The sequence below is a fragment of the Pleurodeles waltl genome, chromosome 10, assembly GCF_031143425.1.
Source record: "Pleurodeles waltl isolate 20211129_DDA chromosome 10, aPleWal1.hap1.20221129, whole genome shotgun sequence".
NCBI lineage: Eukaryota > Metazoa > Chordata > Amphibia > Caudata > Salamandridae > Pleurodeles > Pleurodeles waltl.
Window position 1 is genome coordinate 242,426,623 of NC_090449.1, and position 23,314 is coordinate 242,449,936.

The 23,314-nt window shown below is 46.2% G+C and overlaps 1 protein-coding gene across 1 annotated transcript in view; it reads left to right on the forward strand.

Moving 5' to 3' along the window:
• The window catches only part of VWA3A (von Willebrand factor A domain containing 3A), a 541,655-nt gene that overhangs the window by 461,636 nt on the left and 56,705 nt on the right, over positions 1-23,314 (forward strand). Inside the window, exon 32 of the mRNA XM_069210293.1 lies at positions 418-515. Within this exon, the coding sequence (XP_069066394.1) occupies positions 418-515 (98 nt within the window). The remainder of the gene's footprint in view (positions 1-417; positions 516-23,314) is intronic.

The window sequence follows — 23,314 nt, forward strand, 5'->3', positions numbered from 1 at the left end:
TGATAGGCCAGTCTGCTACTAATAATGGTCTGTTTGTTCATTGAAATACAATTTTAAAATAACTCAATTTTCATCCGAAAAATAGAATTGCAGATAAGACTCCTATATTACCCATTAGAGACTTCATGATGCTTGTGTGTTAATTTAAAATAGTCCATTGTAAAGCTGGTTCATAGTAACTGTGCTGAATAACTTGCATTGTGGGGTAGATTTAAACAACCAGTAAGGAAAGGAATTTAAACAGTGTATCACCTTGAAAGAACTGTTTTTTTCTGCATGTCAGTGTATCTCAGTGAACGCACAGTCATAGCAAATGTGCTTCATATGTAAATGATCCTCAAAACATCTTTAAATTCAGATTTTATTGTTATAAAAGTACATTAAAAATATTATTATTTGATCTGTTTTTTTCTAAAGGATCCGGTGCTTCCTTTGTTTGAAGGCGATGATTTGAAGAAGCTTGCAAATGAAATTGGCAAGGCACGACACTTCTTAACACAAGCACAGTCCTTTCGGTGTGTACTTTTCTGGAATCTTTATCTTTCTGCTATTATGATTTTTAAAGCTGCCATATTTTTGTAGTATGATACAATTTTTAGCTGATCCACTACTTTTAAAATTACCCAAGTAATTACACCCAGCTACGCTTGGACAATTTTTCTTTTGGCTCACAAAACAATCACAGCATTACCAAAGTTTTGTTGGGTTACTATTTTCTTTTTATCGCTGTACTTTTGGTGATATTACTTTTTAATACATTGTTTAGTATGAGGCAGCATATTATATATGATTGCCTTTACCTTGATATCGCCAAAAATGAAATTTCACTGGGTGAGACTGACATATAATTATTAGGGAAGCTCAAACACAAATCCCATTTTTAAACCTTTTGTATACAGCTTAAGTGTAATGTAAATTGTTTATTATGTTCACAAGAGAGTGTATTTAACTCTTGAGCTTTAATCGTGCCTTTATTAAGGCTGTCCATCTGCCTTAATTGATTTTTAACTAGGCCACCACCCAAGAGGTGGCAAATATCTGCATCAACCTTTGACGTCAGCGTCGTTGGAGCCTTCTGTGATGTCACGGGTTGTCTATATAGATGCCACCTTGGCGCGCGTACTTCAGTTCTTTTCCTTCTGTGCCGGTTAAGCGCAAATCTGGAAAGAGCTACCCTTTTCTTCATCGAGGTTTTTAGATCTTGATTGTTTGAAGCATGGCTTCTAGAAAGACTGGATTCAAACCGTGTGGTGCATGTCATCGCACCATGTCGGTAACAGATCCATACCGAGTGTGTCTCTGGTGTTTAGACAAGGATCGCGACTCCACTTCGTGTTCCAACTGTCGGGCCATGGCTCCGAAGGTCACGAGGGAGAGATCTCTCAAACTTCTTGCGGCCTGACAGCTGTCTTTGGTTGGCGCGACTCCGAAGAGTCGACGGTCCCGCAGTAGGAGGAGGTCGCGGCACTGCTCCCAGAGCCCCAATCCCTCTTTCTTGCATTCGAGGTCATCCGATCACTCAGGTAAGAGGCACAAGAAGAAGAAGAAGTCCAAGCGGACTTTCAGTTCACCATGCCCATCTGCCGACGAGGCGTCTAGGGAATGTCGACGTTCCGAGCACGGTTCCTCGGAGCCGTCGCCAAGCTCAACTCCGCGTCTTCCCTCTTTTCCAGGGACCGGAGTGACCCCGCTCAAATAAAGGAATTTTATGGGGCCATGCGCCTTGTTTTTGAGCGGGCTGCACCCTCGGGTGGGTCTTTGGGCCCCGCGGGGTCAGCAGGGGCCCCATCGGGTTCAACGTCGGCAGCTTCGGCGCCGTTGGGGACCCAAAGATCGGATACCGGATCCAGACCGGCGCCGGTCCCTCACAGTTGACCTCCTCCGGCGCCGGGTCCGAAGCCAACACTTCCTCCATCACCGCCGCCCACCGGTGGTAGCCCCATCTTCATTCTGGATGATCCAGAGCCAGAGCAACGTCGTACGACGTTGACGCCGACTTCAACAGCGCCAATTAGGCCCAGATCATTGCCTGAGCCTTATTCTGAAAAGCCAGGCACAGGAGAGGAGTGGGAGGGGTCTGAGGACCCTTTAGAGTACCACCTGGAGCAAGAACAGGACTGGTACGAGGATCTAGGGGAGGCCAGTGGACTGGACACATCTCCAGATACGCTCTCTCCTCCTAATGTGGCTACGGAGGAGGGAGCTTCTTATGCTATGGTGGTGCGTAGGGCAGCTGAGGTCTTGGACCTAGATTTGCCCACGGTGCCAGTCAGGACGAATCTTCTGACAGAGGTGCTTCAGCCAGGGGTGACTACATCAGAGCCAATGTTGCCCTTCAATGAGGCCCTAACGGACGTCCTTCTTCGAACATGGTCCAAACCCAGCACAGGGGCTCCTGTGAATAGGACAGTAGGCCCCCGCCATAGATCTGCTCCGAGCGACCCTAGTTTCCTTACCCAACACCCCACCCCGGAGAGCTTGGTGGTCCAAGTCTCTACTTCCTGTGGTGCCTTCCCATCCGCTCCCCCAGATAGGGAACTCAAGAGGCTGGATCAACGTGGAAAGAAAATTTTTTCTTCCTCCAGTCTGGCATTGAGATCAGTAAACACCTCTTGCCTATTGGGCCATTTCTCCCATACTTTATGGGATACTGTGGCACAGGTGCTGCCCCAGGTCCCAGAGGGCGTACGGTACACTCTCGCCCAGACTGTCAAGAATGGAAGAGATGCAGCCAAGTTTACTATCAGGTGTGGATTGGACATGACCGACTCGCTGGGTAGAGCGATTGCATCGACAGTGGCCCTACGTCGCCACGCCTGGCTATGTTCAACTTGCTTTTCAGAGGATGTCCAGTCAAGTTTGATGGACATGCCCTTTGAAGGCTCTTGCCTTTTTGGTGAGAAGGCAGACTCCGGGCTTGAGAGGTTTAAGGATTCTCGAGCTTCGGCCAGATCCTTGGGCCTCTCAGCGCCAGCTCAACAGCAGTCTGTCTTCCGCCCCTTTCGAGGCTTTGGAAGGGGCGCAGTACCACACCAGCCACAACTCAGCCACCGTCCTCTGGCTTCACACCATCCCGGGAGAGGACGTGGTCGGCCACCACACAGCCCCCCTCCACTACGCCCAAACCCTCCTAGTGTTGTTCTGCAGGACCATGTCCATCCAGTTGTAGGGAGGATTTAATTTCATCTCCCTCACTGGCATTCCATCGGACAAATGGGTCTTTGCCTATCATACGGAAAGGCTGTTCCCTCACCTTCCAGTCTGTTCCTCCCTCTGTCCCTTCGACAAAAGAACGGCTGATGGAGGACCATTTGGTTTTGCTCCGCAAGGAAGTTAAGGCTCTCTTGGCCAAGGGAGCCATAGAAAGGGTCCAGATGCCAGAAGTAGGCTATGGTTGTTATTCTCGCTACTTTCTGATACCCAAAAAGGACAAGGGTCTTCACCCTATCTTGGATTTAAGGGATGCCACTCTCTTCCTCAAGAAGGAGAAATTCAAGATGCTCACTCTTGCTCAGGTTTTGTCTGCGTTAGACCAAGGAGACTGGATGGTAGCGTTGGACTTCCAGGATGCGTATTTTCATATCTCCATCCTGCCCGCCCGGCGTTACTTGCCGTTCAAGGTGGGCCACGAGCACTTTCAGTTTACCGTGCTCCCTTTCGGTCTCACGAGTGCACCTCGGGTGTTCACAAAGGTGATGGCGGTGGTAGCAGCTCATCTGCGCAGGTCAGGGATTTCATTCTTCTCCTACCTCGACGATTGGCTGTTGAAGGCTCTGAAGCCCCAGGCTCTCGCCACCCACCTCCAGACGACGGCGAACCTCCTGCATTCGCTGGGGTTCACTATCAATGTGCCGAAGTCACACCTGACTCCCTCTCAGAAGCTCCCTTTCATCATAGCTGTTCTGGACACAGTGCAGTATCGGGCCTATCCTCCAGAGCAGCGAGTCCAGGATATTCAGGTTATGATACCAATGTTTCGGCCTCAATCCTGGATTCTGGTGAGACAGACTCTGAGGCTGTTGGGACTCATGGCTTCCTGCATCCTATTGGTAAAGCATGCCAGATGGCATATGAGGGCCCTGCAGTGGGACCTGAAGTTCCAATGGGCACAGCATCAGGAAAATCTTACTGATGTGGTTCAAATCTCGGGGGGGACTACAAAGGATCTGCAGTGGTGGTTAGTGAACTGTGATTGGGTCAAAGGCAGACTCCTCTCCCTTCCCCAACCAGATCTCACAGTAGTGACAGATGCGTCACTTCTGGTATAGGGGCGGCCATCTGGGAGAGGCGGAGATCAGGGGTCGCTGGTCTCCGGCGGAATCCGGGCTCCATATCAACGTGTTGGAGCTTCGGGTGATCCGACTGGCATTAAAAGCATTTCTTCCTGTTGTGAAAGGGAAGGTAGTGCAGTTGTTCACGAACAACACTACCGCGATGTCATACTGCAACAAGCAGGGCGGTGTGGGGTCGTGGACCCTTTGTCAAGAGCCTCTGCGTCTCTGGACAGGGCTGGAACAGCAGGGCATAACCCTGGTGGTTCAACACAAGACAGGTTCTCTGAACGCCAGGGCGGACGAGCTCAGCCGTCTACGCTTAGCGGATCACGAATAGTATCTCCATCCAGAGGTGGCGCAAGGACTCTTTCAGCAGTGGGGAGAGCCTTGGTTAGATCTGTTCTCCTCTGTAGAGAACGTGCAATGTCAGCAGTTTTGCGTGTTGGAGTTTCCAAGGGGGCTATCGCTAGGCAACACTTTTCGTTGCAAGTGGAGTTCAGGCCTCCTCTACACCTTTCCGCCCACACCACTTCTGCCCAGAGTTCTCAAGAAAATCAAGAACGACCGGGCCCAATTAATCCTAGAGGCTCCGTTTAGGCACGGAGAGTATAGTATCCAGGGCTTCTCAAAATGAGCATCAGTCCTCCAATCAGGTTGCCTCTTCGGGAGGATCTTCTGTCACAACATCAGAGGAAGGTCCTTCACCCGAACCTGTCAACCTTGCGGTTTCATGTGTGGAGGTAGAGCAGCGACAATTGATGGTTTATGACCTCCCTTCCGAAGTTTGTGATGTCATTCTGGCAGCCAGGCGTTCTTCTACTAAGTCGATTTACTGCTGTTGGTGGAAACGTTTTGTTTCATATCGTACAGAGAAGTCTATTGATCCACTTTCTTCTTCTCTATCTAATATTCTTTTGTTTATTCTATCTCTCACCCAACAGGGTTCCTTCTTAGGGACTCTCAAGGGCTAGCTTGCTGCCTTATCAGCTTTTCTACGCTTGCCCGACCAACCATCTTTGTTTAAGTCTCCCATCATACAAAGATTTTTAAAAGGGCTTGTGCATATGTTTCTACCTGTGCCTTTTGTCATGCCCCAGTGTGATCTTAATCTTGTTCTTACTTTCCTAATGTGTGCTCCTTTTGAGCCCTTACATAACTGTCGTCTCCAGCTGCTCACTATCATAACAGCCTTTTTGGTGGCAATAACATCTGCCAGGAGAGTGAGTGAGCTGCAGGCTTTATCATCGAAACTGCTGTTTCTCACTATATATCCTGATAAAGTAGTCCTCAGAACTCGTGCCTCTTTCCTCCCTTAGATGGTGACCCCTTTCTATCTGGGTCAAAATATCACCCTGCCTACCTACTTTGCGCCACCGCATCCCTCTAAGGAAGAGGAGCATCTCCATCGGCTGGACCCAAAAAGAGCGTTATCGTTCTACCTTGACCGCACGAAAGAGTTCCGCATGGATGACCAACTCTTTGTGGGATACGTTGGTGCAAAGAAGGGTCGGGCAGTACAGAAATGATCCATTTCGCGCTGGGTCGTTCTCTGTTTAAAGATTTGCTACGCTTTGGCCACGAAGCAGCCTCCGGAGGGTTTGAGGACTCACTGTACCAGAGGAAAAGCTGCTACCACTGCGTTAGCTCATGGCGTGCCGGTACTTGACATCTGCCAAGCAGCAACGTGGGTTTGTTGCACACGTTTGCGAGACACTACTGCCTGGATGGCCAGGTGTGGAGAGAGGGGCATTTTGCCAGCTCGGTCCTGCAGGACTTCCTGGTATGAAATATATCCTCAAGACCCACCACCAGCAGTTATAACTTGGGTATCTATTCCAGGGTAAAGATTCTGCAGCTAGAAGTCTCTATAAGATGAACAAGTTACTTACCTTCGGTAACTAATTATCTGGTAGAGACTCTATCTAGCTACAGATTCCTTACACCCACCCAAGCCTCCCCGCTCTGCAGAAATATATATATACTTTGCAGATTTCCCCACACTCTGATTTATGAATTCTGCATGCTGAGCTATGTTCATCCTATATTTTTAAAGCAGTGAAACTGTATCTGTGCATAAGGCAGTTATGTATTGAAAAAGCTTTGTGTATTGGTTGCTAAGAGTTTAGTGGTAATACTGAATGTGTAAAAAACAGGCCCCACAAGTTTACTGAGAATACTGATGTAGAAATGAGTACAAAAAAGTTACTTTTCTGTGACTACAGTTCTTTAGCCTTGGTATCTTTCATAGATTCACATGCGTAATTTTCTACTGTACGTCTTCAGGACACAGGGAATCCTTTGAGATCTGCTCTTCTCTTTACAGATAAAATATTTGTTTTTCTTCTACATTTTCTTGTATTCTTGGGATTCATTCACCTCCATCCAACCAGAGAAAGTAGACAGTCTTGCTCCTTTTTTGTGTCTGTAAGGTTTATCCCTTGTTATACTTTTTTAGGATTGGACTTTCTAGTTACCATTGCTGAGACTTCAAGTTCTCTTTATGTAAGTCATGTGCCTGGTGGGAGTGAAGACATTTGTTAGAGAAAACACAGACTCAAAATGTATCTATTGCCTTCACAAATCTAGGCATGTCTTAAAAGACTGTTCCAACTGTGGGACATTCAGTTCTAAAACGCTGAACACCACAGAAGCAAGGCTACCCAGGGCCTTAAATTTTGATTCCCCAAGGAGGGTTTCAATAAAAGGAGTGACTTCACATACATCTTCAAACTTGAAGAAGCAGAAATTGGAATTGGCTTGTTTAAAAGGCCTGGAAGCAGGCCCTTCAGAAGAGTTGCAAAGGACACGCATCAAAAGGTCCTCTGTGGTCTGCTCTGAAGGCACAAACCTATGGTTTTAGTTTTGCAGATATTGAGATACACAAGGCAAATTCATCTTCGAGGGCAAAGCCGTCTTTAACCCCAAGGCAGAAGATAAAGTTGCTATAACTGCCAGTCCCAACATAAACAGACACGGGTAAACAACCTTTGTAAAAATCGCTGGCAAAGGCTACCTAGACTACAAAAGTGTTGATGACACTATGTCAATAACAAAGGTGATACCAATGATCAAGTCCATCCTGTTGAAGATGAAGTTTACCCTGTTGACAAAGACTAAACAATATGTGGCAAAATCTCCCACATTAAGGAAGACTACAATGTCAACATGGAAGCATGTCCCATTGAAAAAGTCAACACAGTCGCTAGCTAAGAGCATCCTGTCCACAACTGCTCCATCAACGAAGAAGCCCTGTTTGTTGATGATGACTCAGCCAATGAAACAGGTGCCACAGAAAACAGTACCACCAAGAAATAAGCTTGTTTCTTTTCCACTTCATCAATGGCAGTGTCCTTGGCAAAGTATTTTTTTAAAACAGATTTTATTGAACGATTTTCATCAGTATTACTTTGCCATTACAAGTAAGGTCGCGTTCATCTAATGTCAGCACTCATATAATTAACATCCTTGCTCTAGGGAAGTAAATCAATTAAAAATCGATCATAACAGTCCCATCAGACCGGAACTCCCCTCTTCCCCTCCCATGAGTCGGTTTCCAGGTTTCTTGAAGAGTGTCAGGCCAGACTGATTTAGTATTCAATTTTCCATGCGTTTTCCCAGGGCTTTTTGAAAGTTGGAGCTCCAAGCATCTATTCTGTAGTGAGCAGGCTGAGAATGAATGGGTGACATTGCCCACGCCCTCCATGTAATTTCTAATGTAGTGGAGGAGGATGTAATACGACCCCTCCAGTGGCGACACCCAGCTGATCCTCTCCCTCACCAAGCACTCCGCCAAGACCTACCTCCACGAAGGAATGAAGGCCATCGCCGAATGGATGAAAAGCAGCTGCCTCAAACTCAATTCCGACAAGACAGAAGTCCTCATCTTCGGCTACACCCCCTCCGCATGGGATGACTACTGGTGGCCTGCCACTCTCTGAACCGCTCCGACTCCCACTGACCATGCACGCAACCTAGGATTCATCTTGGACCCCTCACTATCCATGACCCAGCAAGTCAACGCCATCTCCTCCTCCTGCTTCAACACCCTCCGCATGCTCCGAAAGATGTACAAATGGATACCCACTGAAACCAGAAGAACAGTCCAAATATGAGGTAAACCAGCTCAGGGCATTGCCTGAGACTCCACTTTCCCTCATTCTTTGGAGTAGAATATTGTGCTCAACAGTGTCGAAGGCAGCACTGAGATCCAGAAGCACGATTGCCGAAACCAAGCCTTGTTCCAACGTTTCCTAACTTCTTCAGTGACTGAATTAAAGCAGATTCCGTACTATGTAATGGTCTGAAGCCCATCTGAGAAGGATGGAGAATGTTACTTTCCTCCAAAAAACTCGAAAGATGAGTATTGCCATGTTTTTCAAGTATCTTAACGAGGGCTGGCAGCATAGAGATTGGTCTATAGTTGCTAGGTATGAGTGGATCCAGGTTGGGCTTCTTAAGCAACGGCTTCACAATTGCATGTTTCCATTGTGGAGGGACGGTGCCGGCTGACAATGACATGTTCTGCAGGTCAGTTACAAAGGGGTCTATTATTGAAGCCCCTTGTCCTAGTATTGAAGGTGAGGCCAGATCCTGGGGAGACCCTGATTTAAGAGTGGTCAATAATGTTGAGACCTTTTCAGGAGAAAGGGGAGGAATATGTGTAAACCTTGTTAAACCATTAGAGCACTGCTCGTCTACCACTTGGGGACTGTGGGTACCTATTGGAAAGGCTGAATAGATCTCTTCAACTTTTTCCTGGATAAATGAGGCTAAGTCATTACTATGTTTATGAGAGGCTTCTACAGTATCTGTGTATGCCTGAGGAGAGATAAAGATTTCATTCGGAGAATTAGAGCTCTGTTAAATTTTATCTGCATAATAGGCACTTTGAGCTGCTTTAAGTTCAGCAGGAAACCTTCTAATAGTCTTCCTATATTCATCTTTAGAAGAAATATCGTAAGGTTTTCTCCATTTTTGCTCCAGCAGCCTACAATCCCTCTTTCTTAGGCTAAGAATTTTAGAAAACCAGGGGGCCCTTTTTTTCTTATGTCTCCTCGGCCTTGACGTATTTGGAACGATTGTATCTAAGCTTTTACTAATCCAATTATTAAATAAGTCTAGAGATGTCACCATATTCCCATTCAGTGTGGGTTTTGAGCTCTCTAGGATATCAATCCTTTCTTTGGCCTTAAGCATATGCCAGCACCTATAGGGTTGGGTAATACTTTGTGAAGGTGTTTTCAATACTGGGAGGGGAAGGGAGAGAGAGATTAAATAATGATCGGACCAGGCCAATGGAGTGGAGGGCAAGGCAGTTAAATCGGCTATATTGCTGAAAACTAAGTCAGTGGTATGGCCCTTAATGTGTGTAGGGCCCCTGATCAGTTGTGTGAGGCCTAAAGGCCTCCATATCTAACAAAAGTCTCTTAGCGGCTGCATTCTCTAGATTCTCTGCATGAATATTAAAGTCACCAAGGATTGTAAAATTTGGCTTATTACAAATTAAATCAGGCACTTGCTCCGGGAAGGCTTGAAAGAAATGTTGTGTTGTGCCAGCGGGACGATACACTAAGGCCCCAAAAAACTATATTGGGGATTTAAAGAAAAAGAAAAATACATACTCTCACAATCTGATAACTTAAGGGGATAAGTGGTGACCTTAACTGAGTCCTTGACAACAATGGCAATCCCCCCCTTTCCCAGAGACTCTGTCATACCTTATTATTGAAAAATTCTTAGGTACAGCCAGGGTAATATCTGGAGCTGAACCCTCATGGAGCCATGTTTCTGTTAGGAACAGGGCTGTAGGTGTTAGTTCATTCAGTAAAAGATTGATATCCAGCCTGTGGGCAGCTAAGGATCTGCAGTTTGCCAGATCCTTTACGCAAAGCACTCCAGGTGAGTCCTTTGGGCAGCCAGGCAGCTTCTCTTGGAAGGTTGCAGGTTTTGGTGCAGAGTGTCTGTCCCAGGAAGTGTCTAATTTGGTAGGGTCAGGGTCCCAGTTTATATACCCAAAAGTGCCTTTGAGGTGGGGGAGACTTCAAAGAGTGGTTTTGAAGTGCACAAGGTCCCCTTTCAGTACAACCCTGTCTGCCAAGGTCCCAGTAGGGGGGTTGGCAGTCCTTTGTGTGAAGACAGGCCGCTGTCCTTTGAAATGTAAGTGTCAGGCCCTCCACCCTTCTAGCCCAGAAAGACCCATTCAGTATGCAGATGTGAGCAGGTGTGACTGAGCATCCTGTGTTTGTGGTTGTCTGGGTGAAATGCACAAGGGAGCTGTCAACCAGCCCAGACGTGGATTGGAGACAGGCTGTAAGGCACAGAAGGATTTAAGTGCAGAGAAATGCTCAGTTTCTAAAAGTAGCATTTCTGAAATAGTTATATAAAATCCAACCTCTCCTGTCAGCAGGATTTTGTATTACCATTCTGGCCATACTAAATATGACCTGTTTACCCCTTTCTAATCAGAATCTACCACTCAAACAGTTTATGAGAGTAGCCCTAATGTTAGCCTATGAAAGGAGCAGGCCTCACAGCAGTGGAAAATAAATTTAGAAGTTTTCCACTACCAGGACATATAAAACACACAGATATATGTCCTACATTTTACTTACACAGCACCCTGCCCTCTGGGTTACCTAGGGCCTACCTTAGGGGTGACTTATGTGTAGAAAAAGGTAGTTTAAGGCTTTGCAAGTACTTTTAAATGCCAAGTCAAAGTGGCAATGAAACTGCACACACAAGCCTTGCAATGGCAGGCCTGAGAAACGGTTAAGGGCTACTTATGTGCATGGCACAACTAGTGCTGCAGGCCCACTAGTAGTATTCAATCCACAGGCCCTGGGCACATGTAGTGCACTTTACTAGGGACTTACAAGTAGATCAAATATGCCAATTGGGTATGAACCAATGTTACCATGTTTTTAGGGAGAGAGCATATGCAATTCAGCACTGATTAGCAGTGGTAAAGTGCGCAGAGTCCTAAAGCCAGCATAAATGAGGTCAAAAAAAGAGAAGGAGGAAGGCAGAAAGTTTGGGGGTGGGCCTGCAGAGAGGCCATTTCCAACAAATCCCATTGCATTTTAGTCAATGGGCCGGTTTTACGTTTCATAAATAGCTATTTTGTATTCTTATTATTAAGAAATTGCTATTTAGGAAATGCAAAACCAGGGATGGCAATGGGTAAAGGCCCCCCTTGGTGTTCTGCTTTACTTCAGACTGAGACTAAATAAAATGAATGCCAAGAATGCAGCACTCTTAGTCTGAGTAATGAATTTATTAAGACGCTTCTCAAGTCTCATGCACAGACAAAAATAAAATGAGCTTGTATTTCTGATGCAGAAACATGTGCAACTTTGAAAATGATCAGAGCAGTGAAATAATACTGATCACAGAATTCAACAATGATTATAATATAAAAATGTAAATCACACATTCACACATGCACAATGCAAAGCTAAAAATAAGAATTAAAAATGCATCACCATGGGGCTTGATGACATCAACTCTTTGTATGCCAGCATCAGGCTGAAGAACCCTCACAACTGAGACAGAGGGATTCAACCGCATGGGATGCTGAGCAAGGTGTCCCCCCCTCAGAATGAGTTCCTTGAAACCCAGTTGTCAAGCTTCCTCCCCTTATATTCTTTAAACAAACTGTAGAGGAGAATTCTTGAAACCACACCTCCCATCAGGTAAGTTGTTGTTCAAGCGCTGGCCGCACCAGGTCAGTGTTGGAAAGGAGCATGCGCGAGACTGGCCAACTCTCACTGTGTTTTTCTAAGACCGAGCTTTTCCCTGCCTTACTGTAAACATTCTCAGCCTGGTACATCTTATCATCCGTGTTCATTACTCCCCCATATTATGTACCCATCCTTCAGTGAGAAAGGGCAAAAACAAGTTGCCCAAGCTGTGTGCCAAAAAATACCTGACGGTATGTGAAGCTAAGCACAAAATGGAGTCAGTGGTCAAGATGGAGCAGGTGGGTGAGTACAAATGGCATTACACTTGGTGACACCAAAAAATAGGGGTGCACCTGTAGAGCACACATAATGCGTAATGGGCATGTGTGTGCTCTATTGCAATTAAAAAAAGCACCTTAGGGTGCTTTTATTAAAATTGCACTTGGTTACCACTGACTTCAAGTCGGTGGTAATTGCATATCCAAAAACACCAAATTGCATTTTGGAAATGCATGCCACATCAGAATAGGAACTTCAAATAGGAAATCCCTATTTGCAGTTCCTATTCTGAGAATCGAAAACTGCAATTTCTGCAGGGTGGAAATCACAATTTGAGATCCCTTAAATGGTTTTGTACATTAGAAAAGTCCAGTTTGCATCTCATAAAGGCCCGAAATACCAATTTGGACCGTTAAAAAATGCAAATAGGCTTCGTACATCTGGCCCTTGGAATCTTAGCGACTCTGCATGCACCTCGCATGACGTCACAGGATCCATAAGAAGCCCTCGTCGGTGTCCTGACATCAGTTTCCTTTTTTTTCTGCATCTTCGACGTGTAACGGTTTTGTTATTCTAGGCTCTCCAGCAGGGAGTGGTCAAAAGTTTTCAATACTTTTTTGTAATTGTTGCAGTTTTTGGTAAAATGTCGCTGCTGTGGAAGTCAGGATTCAAACCTTGTAAGGACTGTGGGTGCCAAATATCAATTACTATCCATCATGACATTTGGCTTGGGTATCCAGGGTCAGATCACAATGTTCACGCCTGTTCTTCATGTCAAAAATGAATGCTAAAGCATTGAAGGAATGGAAGCGAAAATATTTATGGCAAGGGGGAAGCAGGAGAAAAGAGGTAGTCGAAAGTCTCTACCTCAATCCAAGTCTCCATATCGTCACTCGCTGAGGTCGGCAAACAAGGAGGACAAGAAGAAGAGGCGTCATAGTCACAGTTCCCAATGTTGTTCTTCAAAGGAGAGGCCTCTGAAGTCAGGGTCTGGTCAGCCGGCTTCAAATCATGGGTGTCAGGAAGCCACTCCGGTGCCGTCTCCAGGGCCGCCCCGACATCACCTTTGGATTCAGTGCCATCGGTGACTTCACCTGGAGTGCAGGAAGCAACCCCGCTCTTGAATCCGGAGCCTCAGCAGGAGCAGGCATATCCAGCCTTTCCCGCTCCAGGGGGAGATCCTTCCAATTTTTTTTAATGTTGTGTTTAGCATTTTTAATATGGCGATGACTCGAGCTGGTGCGCATACGAGCCCCATGGGTCTGCTGTCATATTCTTTGGGCTTTCCGGCAACGTAACAACAGTCTTCATTTATGCTGATGTCCGTGGTTTCCTGGCTGACTGGCACCAAGAGAGTCTCCTGCCAAGAAGATCCCTTCTCCTCTGGTTGTTCTGCCTGCTGATGTATCGCCTATGCCGAGCATAACTTCTCTGGTGCTGGCTGGCTCCATCCCGACGTTGATTGCTTCAACTCTGGTGCTACTTCTTACTTCTCTGGTGCAAGTGCCGAAGTCACTGGCTCCATGTCACAGGTCAAGAAGAGAGACCCAAAGGCTTTATTGAAGAAGAAAGATATGTCTTCGGGGAAAAAGATCCTCCAGAACTAGAAGAGGATGAGATTGTGTAACTAAATCCGTATTTTTCAGGGTTAGAAGAAGCAAGAGGTTTGGACACTTCCCCAGAATGGTAGTTATTATCAACCAAAGGTATTCCCCCCAAGAGGTTACCTCCTACCACTCAGTCATAGGAAAGGCAGCAAAAATGTTGGAATTGCCTTTACCTTCCACAGAACTTAAGTCAAATCTGTTAACTGAGGAGCTCGACTCTTCTTCATCGTCCTCAGGCTCTTGTTGCCTTTTAATGAGGCTTAAACACAGACTATTGTGGATGTTTGGCAAAAGCCCATTATGAATCCTGCTGTGTTCAGGCAAATAGGTAGGCAGTATTAACTGGCTGCAGTAGATCTCTCCTTTTTCTTGGTACATCCGTCACCTGAATTTTGGTTGTTCAGGCTTCGTGTTCCTCAAAGATGCTCCTGAGTCTTTTCCATCTTCACCAGCAGATAGGGAGTCCAAAGAGATGGAACAATCAGGTAAGAAAATGTTTTAATCAGGCAGTAAGAATTAGAGGGAACTGCTCAAGGACAGAAAGTTACTTCTGGAATGTGAAGTATATCCCCTTGAAATTACAGCAAAGAGGGTATCCACTTAAACCTCTCAAAAGAGGGATGGAAGGGCATGGTATACCGCAAGAGACAGTCTACTTCAACACCATGAAAAGGATGCATCAAACCACCTGGTATGTGTCACAACATTCAACCCCACTATTAATGAGATCAAAAGAATTGTGAAAAAGCATTAGGATATGGTATCATCTTTAAAAAAAAACTTTAAGGAACTGCCTCTGTTTGCTTTAACGAGAAATAGGAATATAAAGAACCGACTGGTATATTCTGATGCAAAAAAACGAATTCTACAGCAAAATCTTAGACATTTGCTAGGATTACCTCCGATAACGAAACATAACAAATGTGGAAATTGCATTGACTGTGAAGAAACTATTGAAGGAAGTATCTTCATTTATAATGACATTTAAATTAAACAAAAGTTTACTAACAGTCGCTCAAAGAATGTGGTATAATGCATACTGTGTCCATGCAATACGGCATACTTTGGCCATCTAGCCAAGAAATCAGACTTTGTATTAGTCAACATAATTCCAGAATAAGATGTCACACCTAGGGCCTGATTACGACCTTGGTGGATGGGATACTCCACCACAAACGTGACGGATATCCCGCACCCCGTATTACAAGTTTCATTATATCTTATGGAACTTGTAAAATGGCAGGTGGGATATCCGGCACATTCGTGACGGAGTATCCTATCCGCCCAGGTTGTAATCAGGCCCCTAGTCTGCTCCATTGGTTCAACACTTCCTACAAAATGGGCACAGAGTGTTAGATATAAGACGGACAATTTTAAGGCAAATAAAAATCGGAAATGAAGGGACACTATTATGACAACAATCCTTCATAATAATGAAATTGTGCAGTGCAGAAACAGGTCTTAACTAAATATCAGAATACGGTAACATAGTTTAGGTATCAGTGAGGGTGGCAACACAGAAACATTGACACCAAGAAGACTCTTGATGATTGCTAATGGAGGAATTGTATTACACACACATATATACACATATATACATATTGAACTCATAGGCGATAGATCAGTGGCCCAAAACTGAAACACTGCTGGTTTCGCAACAACAGGATCACAGAGTGAACACATCCAGCAAAAGAAGGGGAGTAGTCCACACTCGGTACTATATTTCCCAAGCACTTTTTTTGATAAACCTGATATCATACACAAGCGCACCAATTGTAAAATATAGGCGTCGGAGTTCTTCCCGCAAGCCATGGAGTGAACACATACAGTAGGAGCAGGGGAATAGTCCACGCCCAGTACTATATCTCCCAAGCAGCTTTTTTGCAAACCTGACATCATACGCCAAGCACGCCAGTCACCCGTAAAAACACAGACTCTGAGGGTCTTCCTGAAAGCCACCTAACGGAAAATATATGCTGACTGTAAGCAAGATGTGGCAACCTCCATACAAGCATTTTCAGTGCAATAAGTCTTGCATTTGTGGGAGTTACAGCTACTGGCGTTGTATATGACAGTGTCTTTTACATATATGTTTTGGTTTGGAGTAGTAGTGGATGTATGAACAAAGACGCAGCTGCAGCACTGTCTAGAGGACTAAGAATGGCAAATTACCACTGGGAACAGATACACAGCTGCAGCACTGCCTACAGGACTTAGAATGGGGTAGTTACCGACCAGGACAGAGAAGCAACTGCAGCACTGTCTAGGAGACTAAGAATGGGGAATTACCACTGGGAAAAAGAACAGATGATGTACGGAATGCTGAACAATGCAAACATTCACACCCAGTCACAAATATCTGGGTTTAATCCATCACTTTTTGCCCACCATGCCACCCCAGTTTAGAGCCAGCCATATGCAAATCAGTTTTGACCCTGTTCCCCATGGGAACAGTCCAGCCCGAACTGCCATGCCAGGTCCTCCCTGGACCGGAAACAAGCATCCTGGTACCGGTTTCAGGGTATCACCCGTCATCAGCAGTCTAGCTTGAATCCAGTGGCGCAGTGAGCACGGGACCCACATCTGGCCATACCCTTCCCTATTAGGGTGACAAAAGCAAAAGGAGCAGATGATGGACGGAATGCTGAACAATGCAAACATTCACCACCCAGTCACAAAGATGTAGGTTTAATCCATCATTTTTTTGCCCACCATGCCAACCCAGTTTGGACCCACCCATATGCAAATCAGTCTTGATTGTGTTCCCCATGGGAACAGTCCAGCCCTAACTGCCAAGCCAGGTCCTCCCTGGACCAGGAACAAGCATCCTGGGACCAGTTTCACGGTATCACCCTTCATCAGCCAGGCAAGCTTGAAACCATTGCACAGTGACCACAGGACCCTCTTCTGGGTATACTGTTCCTACTTAGGGAGACAAAAGCAAAAAGAACAGATGATGGACGGAATGCTCCTCCAGCCACAAAGATCTAGGTTTAATACATCATTTTTTGCCCACCATGGCACCCCAGTTTGGACTCAGCCAAACGCAAATCACTCTTGACCCTGTTCCCCAGAATTACCACTGGGACCAGAGAAGCAGCTAGCAGCACTGTCTAGAGAACTTAGAATGAGGAATTGCCACTGGGACCAGAGAAGTAGCTAGCAGTACTCTATAGAGGACTTTGAATGAGTAATTACCACTGGGACCAGAGAGGCAGCTAGCAGCACTGCCTATAGGATTAAGAATAAGGATTTAGCACTGGGACCAGAGAAGCAGCTGCAGCACTGCTAGAGGACTTTAGAATGAGAAAGATTAAAAGTGGGTAAGTGTGCGCTTGCCAGAGGGTGCATAACACGCACATTGAGCCAATTATTCCTAAAACAGCAGTGGAGTGAAAAGTGGCTTGGAAAACATCAATTAAGTGTACCCGAGCAGAGGCACAAGAACAAATGAAGCCTGAAAGCTTTCGTGCCTCTCTAAACCCTGTGATTTCACTGGTGTGGTGTGAACATAATGCTATGGACTACCAAATGAACACTAAGGCTGTAATGCCCAGACGGGAGGCAGGAGGAGGTGACATCACACGCTATAACAGGAGGAAGCTGAACATAGTGTGATGGCCAACAAAAATGTTCTCTTAGTGAAATCGCCTGGGAGGGAACTAAGCACACAAAGGAGGGGCATTTAGAAAAATGCACCAATAAAAAGGAAGCATTTAAGACAAGCACAACAAAGAACGAATGGCAGTAGTGGGCAAGGTTAAAGCCCATAAGCTGAGTACAGCATGTGTTGCAGACCGCGCATGCATGCTGCCTAGGCCCAACCTAACGTACCAGCACAAGAAGAAGCTCGGCTCTTGGAGCACTGTTACCTGTAGAAGAAAGCCAAAAGGTAGGAGAACAAGTTGTAATGTTTGTTTTAACTTGTTAAGGATTATTCAAAATAAGCTCAACAAACAACTTGTTACTGTGTCAGCATTTTTGCTTTAGACGCCGGGTTCATACACAAGGAAAACATAAAGCTGGCAAGCCTAAACATTTATATTTCGTGAGTCTTCCGAACCAGGGAGCACAAACCAATGTGTTTTTTTCAAGTAGAATTTCAACAGCAGGAACATCACAGGGCTCCATAATACGTAAGATCGAGTCTCCTTCTTATCTTTTGGATCACTTCTTTGACTGTCCATTCCTGACTACAAGTGACTTCCGATACACATGCTCTTTTTCCCTCTTTTATAAAGCATGAACAAGAGATTGCCTTGTTCTTGAGGCCATGGTTCTATCCCCTATCATCACTTTTTATAAACATTGGAGTGCAATCCATAGCTGTATGACTAACAATGGATTCCGCTATTGGGTAGCAAATGTATGTATTGTGTCTTTTCCCCCACCCTCCTTATATTTTACACATGGAGTCTGCATCATGATGAACAATGTGAAGCCCTGATGATGACCTTGTCTGAATTCACATGCCCAAATTGTATAAAGGTCGAAAAGTGTTGGCAGATGGCGTGAGGAATGTTCGAAGTGCCTCTTTTGTGGCATCCAATGAATTGAATTATCAAGTATCTCCAAAAAGATTTATTGAAATCAATGAAGAATGACCCTGTATATTAACTCTAATCCTCTTGCGGTGAAGGGCAGTGAGCTATATTCCTTTATGCCAATCCGGAGACTTGTGTATGGCTAGCTGCCTGTTTTAAAGAAGTGATGGGACTCTGAATACAAGTGGATTATTTGAGTACTATGGGGGTGATTCTAATTCTGGCGGGCGGCGGAGGCCGCCCGCCAGAATTCCGCCCCCATAATACCGGAGGGTATTATGAGTTTTTCCCTGGGCTGGCGGGCGGTCTCCAAAAGACCGCCCGCCAGCCCAGGGAAAAACTCCCTTCCCACGAGGATGCCGGCTCGTAATCGAGCCGGCGGAGTGGAAAGGTGCGACGGGTGCAGTAGCACCCGTCGCGTATTTCAGTGTCTGCAAGGCAGACACTGAAATACCTTGCGGGGCCCTCTTACGGGGGCCCCTGCCGTGCCCATGCCATTGGCATGGGCACGGCAGGGGCCCCCAGGGGCCCCGCGACCCCCCCTACCGCCATCCTGTTCATGGCGGCTTTCCCGCCATGAACAGGATGGCGGTAGGGGGGGTCAGAATCCTCATGGCTGCGGAGCGCGCTCCGCAGCCATGGAGGATTCAAACGAGCAGCGGAAAGTCGGCGGGAGACCGCTGACTTTCCGCTTCTGACCGCGGCTGAACCGCCGCGGTCAGAATGCTCGTTGGAGCACCGCCAGCCTGTTGGCGGTGCTCCCGTGGTCGGTGGCCCTGGCGGCCACCGGCCGCCAGGGTCAGAATGACCCCCTATATGTATCTATATGTGTTTTGAACTTAAATCATTTTCTTTTCTTTTGGGTGTAGGGAGGTATTTAATAACGCTGTCTGTATTTTTTATGTGTTAGACAAGGAGATTGTGTGTAAAAAAACAAACATTGTGAAAAGCATGGAAAATTAATACTATATATTGGTACACTAATGATGTACTGCTTTGTGTTTGTCTGAAATGATCAATTAATAGCCAGTGGGGGGTTCTTGTCCATAGTTATTTAATCAGGCTGTTTGGCGCTAAAGCCCACTAACGTTACTTCCTTGATGAATTTGGCTAAAGAAGTCATCCCAAAACTGCCTGTGGGGGTTTAATGGCACTTGACAGAGCTTCTGGACGATGGTCAAGCTGCAGCTCAGCAATTCAGACAGTCGGGGTTGGATTCTGCTGATTCGGTGGCTAGAGGAATGGGGTTTCAGCCATTTCAAGAAGGCATGCTTGGCTGAGAGGATCCGGCTTCTCTCCAGATATACAAAATGTCCTCCTGACACTGACAACAAGGCAGATTCTGCCTTGGAAAGGTTTAAAGACAGCAAGGAGACTAGATTTTTGGGTCTACAATCCCAGCCCAAGGATTACAGACACTTTAGAAGGTTCTGAGGTTCTGGCAGGAGCTTTTCCTTTTGAGGAAGACAACAGTACCATCACCAGCAACAGCAACAGCAGCTAGCTAACCCTCTCTATAGAACTTATAGAGGAGGTGGCAAAAATAGACAGCGTGGAGCTGCCCTTCCCTGATTTTCCTCCTCCTCAGCCAACATCAAAGGAAAGCACCCCTAGTTTTGCCATCTTAGAGCATGCTTTACCGGTGGGAGGCCAGGTGTCCCAGTTTCTACAGCAGTGGAGATCCATAACATCGGATCAGTGGGTGTTGAATATTGTAGAAAAGGTGTATGCCCTACCCTTCCAGGAATTTTCCCCACACTTTCCTCCCCAAAAAGGTTTCTTTTCCAAAGACCATATTATCTTACTCCTCTTACTCCAACAGGAGGTCTAATCCTTACTACAAAAGAGCACAGCTGAGTTGGTTCCAGAGCAGGATCAGGATTGCTATTCCCCCTATTTCCTGATTCCCAGAAAGGACGATCATTTATGTCTGCCCCTAAGCCTCAGGATTTTAAACTGAATTCTCAAACAGGTAAAGTAAAATATGCTGACCCTAGCATAGGTGCTTCTTGCGCTGGAAAACGCAGACTGGATGGTTTCGATCCATTTGCAGGATGCACATTTTCCCATTCCCATTATGCAGTCACACAGGCAGTATCTCAGATTCACAGTAGGGTCTCAACATTACCAGTTTGCGGTTCTTCCTTTTAGTCTTACTTCCGCACCTCGAGTCTTCACAAAGGTGATTGCAGTGGCCACAGCACATCTCAGAATTGAAGGGAATATCTTTATTCCCTTACCTGGACGATTGGTTGATCAAAGTCAAGCCTCCAGAGTTGGTTTTGCATCACTTGCATTTAACAATTCACTTGTTGTTCAACCTGGTCTTTTCCATCAACAAGCCCAAATCACACATAGAGCCCCCTCAGTGCACTCTGTTCATAGGGGCAGTACTGGACACTACGGTTAGTTGAGCCTTCCCTCCTCCTCAGCGGATTCCGGACATTCAGGCTATGATTCTGATGTTTCAGAATGGAGCAATGGTTCCAGTCCTTGAGGTCTTGCGTCTGTTTAGTCTGTTAGCCTCCTGCATTCCGTTGGTCACCCATGCACTCTGACACGAGGGCCATCAAGTGTTTCTTCCTCAGGCAGTAGTTTTAGCACATTGGGGATCATTAGGTGACTGTCACGGTCTCCAGGAATGCTGTGGTTGGATCCTCAGTAGTGGGGTGTATGTGGCAATCTCTCTCTTGGAAAGCTGTTTCGCCTTCCTACTCCAGTGGCCACAGTGATAACAGATGACTCACCTTTAGGATAGAGATCTCATCTGGGGAATCTGGAGGTCAAAGGTCTTTGGTCTCTAGAGGAACAGTTGTTGCACATCAATCTGTTACAATGGCGGGCAATACATCTGCTCTCAAGACCTTTCTCCCTTCCCTTCTCAGTCAGTCAATACAGGCCTTGATGGACAATACTAATGCGTTGTGGTATATAAACACGCAAGGGGAAGTAGGGTCGTATCCTGTCTGCAGAGAGGTGCCACATCTCTGGTTCTGGGTTCTGGGTCATCAAATTGCTTATCATCTGGCCGGGGTTCTCACAGTGTGTGCGGGCAGTCTCGGCTGGCATTTTTCAACTGCTCACGAGTGGCGTCTCCATCCAGAGGTGGTTCTTCACATTTTTCGGGTGTGAGGGACTCCTTAGATAGACTTTTTTGCTACTTGGGAGAATGCACACTACCCATCATTTGGCAGCCTTCAGTATCCAATCCAGGGAGCATTGAGGGACGCGTTTCAATTGAATGGGGCTCCCAGCTGCTTTACGCGTTTCCTCCCCATACTCTTGATTCCTCGGGTTCTGAGGAAAATGTACTAATACCGGGCCCAAGTCATATTAATAACCCCGGATTGGCTGTGAAGGGTGTGGCACACAGATCTTCACCACTCCATGTGCCGTCTGCTCCATCTTCTTCTTACGGCATATCTCCTCTTGCAGTTGCAGTGCCAGGTTCTACACCCCCACCTTCAGAGACTGCACCTAGATGCCTGGAGATTGAACTGGGCGACCAGAGTTCTTTTTATCTTCCCTCTCTTGTGGTGGATGTTATTTTATCTGCAAGAAGACACTCCACCAAATAATTTTATGCTGGCTGATGGTCGAAGTTTGTTAATTGATGGAGTGAGAATTCTATAGACCCTTTAAAGACCCATTTGCCTGACATTTTGTGTTTTGTGCTTTGCTTGGCACAGCAAGCCTGTGCAGTTATAACAGTTAAGGGCTTTTTGTCTGCTCTTTCGGCATTTCTTTGTTTACCTGATCAGCCTTCTCTCTTTAAGTCCCCTATAATGTTAAGGTTTATTTAGGACTTACTAACAAGTATCCTCCTACTGAGTTCATTATGAGTCAGTGGCATCTTAATTTAGTGCTCAATTTTTATGTGTTCTGTAGAAAGCTGGCTCTGTATATACTATGCCAAAACGAGGTATAGTTTGCAGAGCCTAGGGGTTCCCCAGAGGCTTAACAGAGGCGAAAGTAGATAATACTAACGCTCTCTTTTTTGATAGTGTGGTTGAGCAGTTAGGCTTATCAGAGGGTAGTGCAAAACGTTTGTTGTACACACACAGTCAAGAAATGAGGCACACACTCAATGACTAACTACAGGCCAGTGTTTTCATATAGCAAAAATATATTTTGTTACTTTATTACTAGAACCAAAAGGTCTTTGTTACAGGCAAGTACAGTTGTAAATAGGTATCGAGCATATGTATCAAATGACCTTGTCTAGGTTTTGCAGATAAAAGAGTTTACAAGTAAGTTACACTTTCGAGGGTTATGATGTCAACAGGTCAAAGTTCAAGTTGACCCCAAAGGTGCACCACAAGCAACACAGGGCTGGCGGGGTGCAGAGGTCAAAGTTGACATTGGGTTTAATGGAATCCTATAAGGACTCGGGGTGCTCGGAAGAAAAAAGATTGCAGGCGAGTACCCGCGGTTTCAGGGCACAGGCCTGGGAGGATTAGATGAGCAACCGGGGGGCAGAGGTCAGCACCAAACACACACCCTCAGCGGCACGGGGGCGTCCAGGTGCAGGGTGCAAACACAGCGTCAGACGCCCAATGCTTTTCAATGGGGGAAGCCCAGTGGTCACAAAGATGCTGCAGGCTGGGTCCAGGGGGTTCTGGAAAACCAAAGACTGGACAAGAAGGAGAGGCGCCCTCTGAACGTTTCCCTCCCCCTGCCCTCCCTTCCGGGGTCCTGCACTCACCAACTAGGAGTGACCCCCCGAAGACAACAAGATAGGAGCACTCTTAACAGTAGCCCCTCCCTCCAGGTCAGGGGGCACACCCTGAACCTGGCCTTCCAACCCGGGGTTCTGCACCCCCCCTCAGGGAGAGTACCCCTAGAAATCACACCAGGGGGGGGTGATTGGGCAAACCGCCCCCCCCCCCTTCAGGTCAGGGTTTACCCCTTGCACCTGAGTCTCCAGCCCA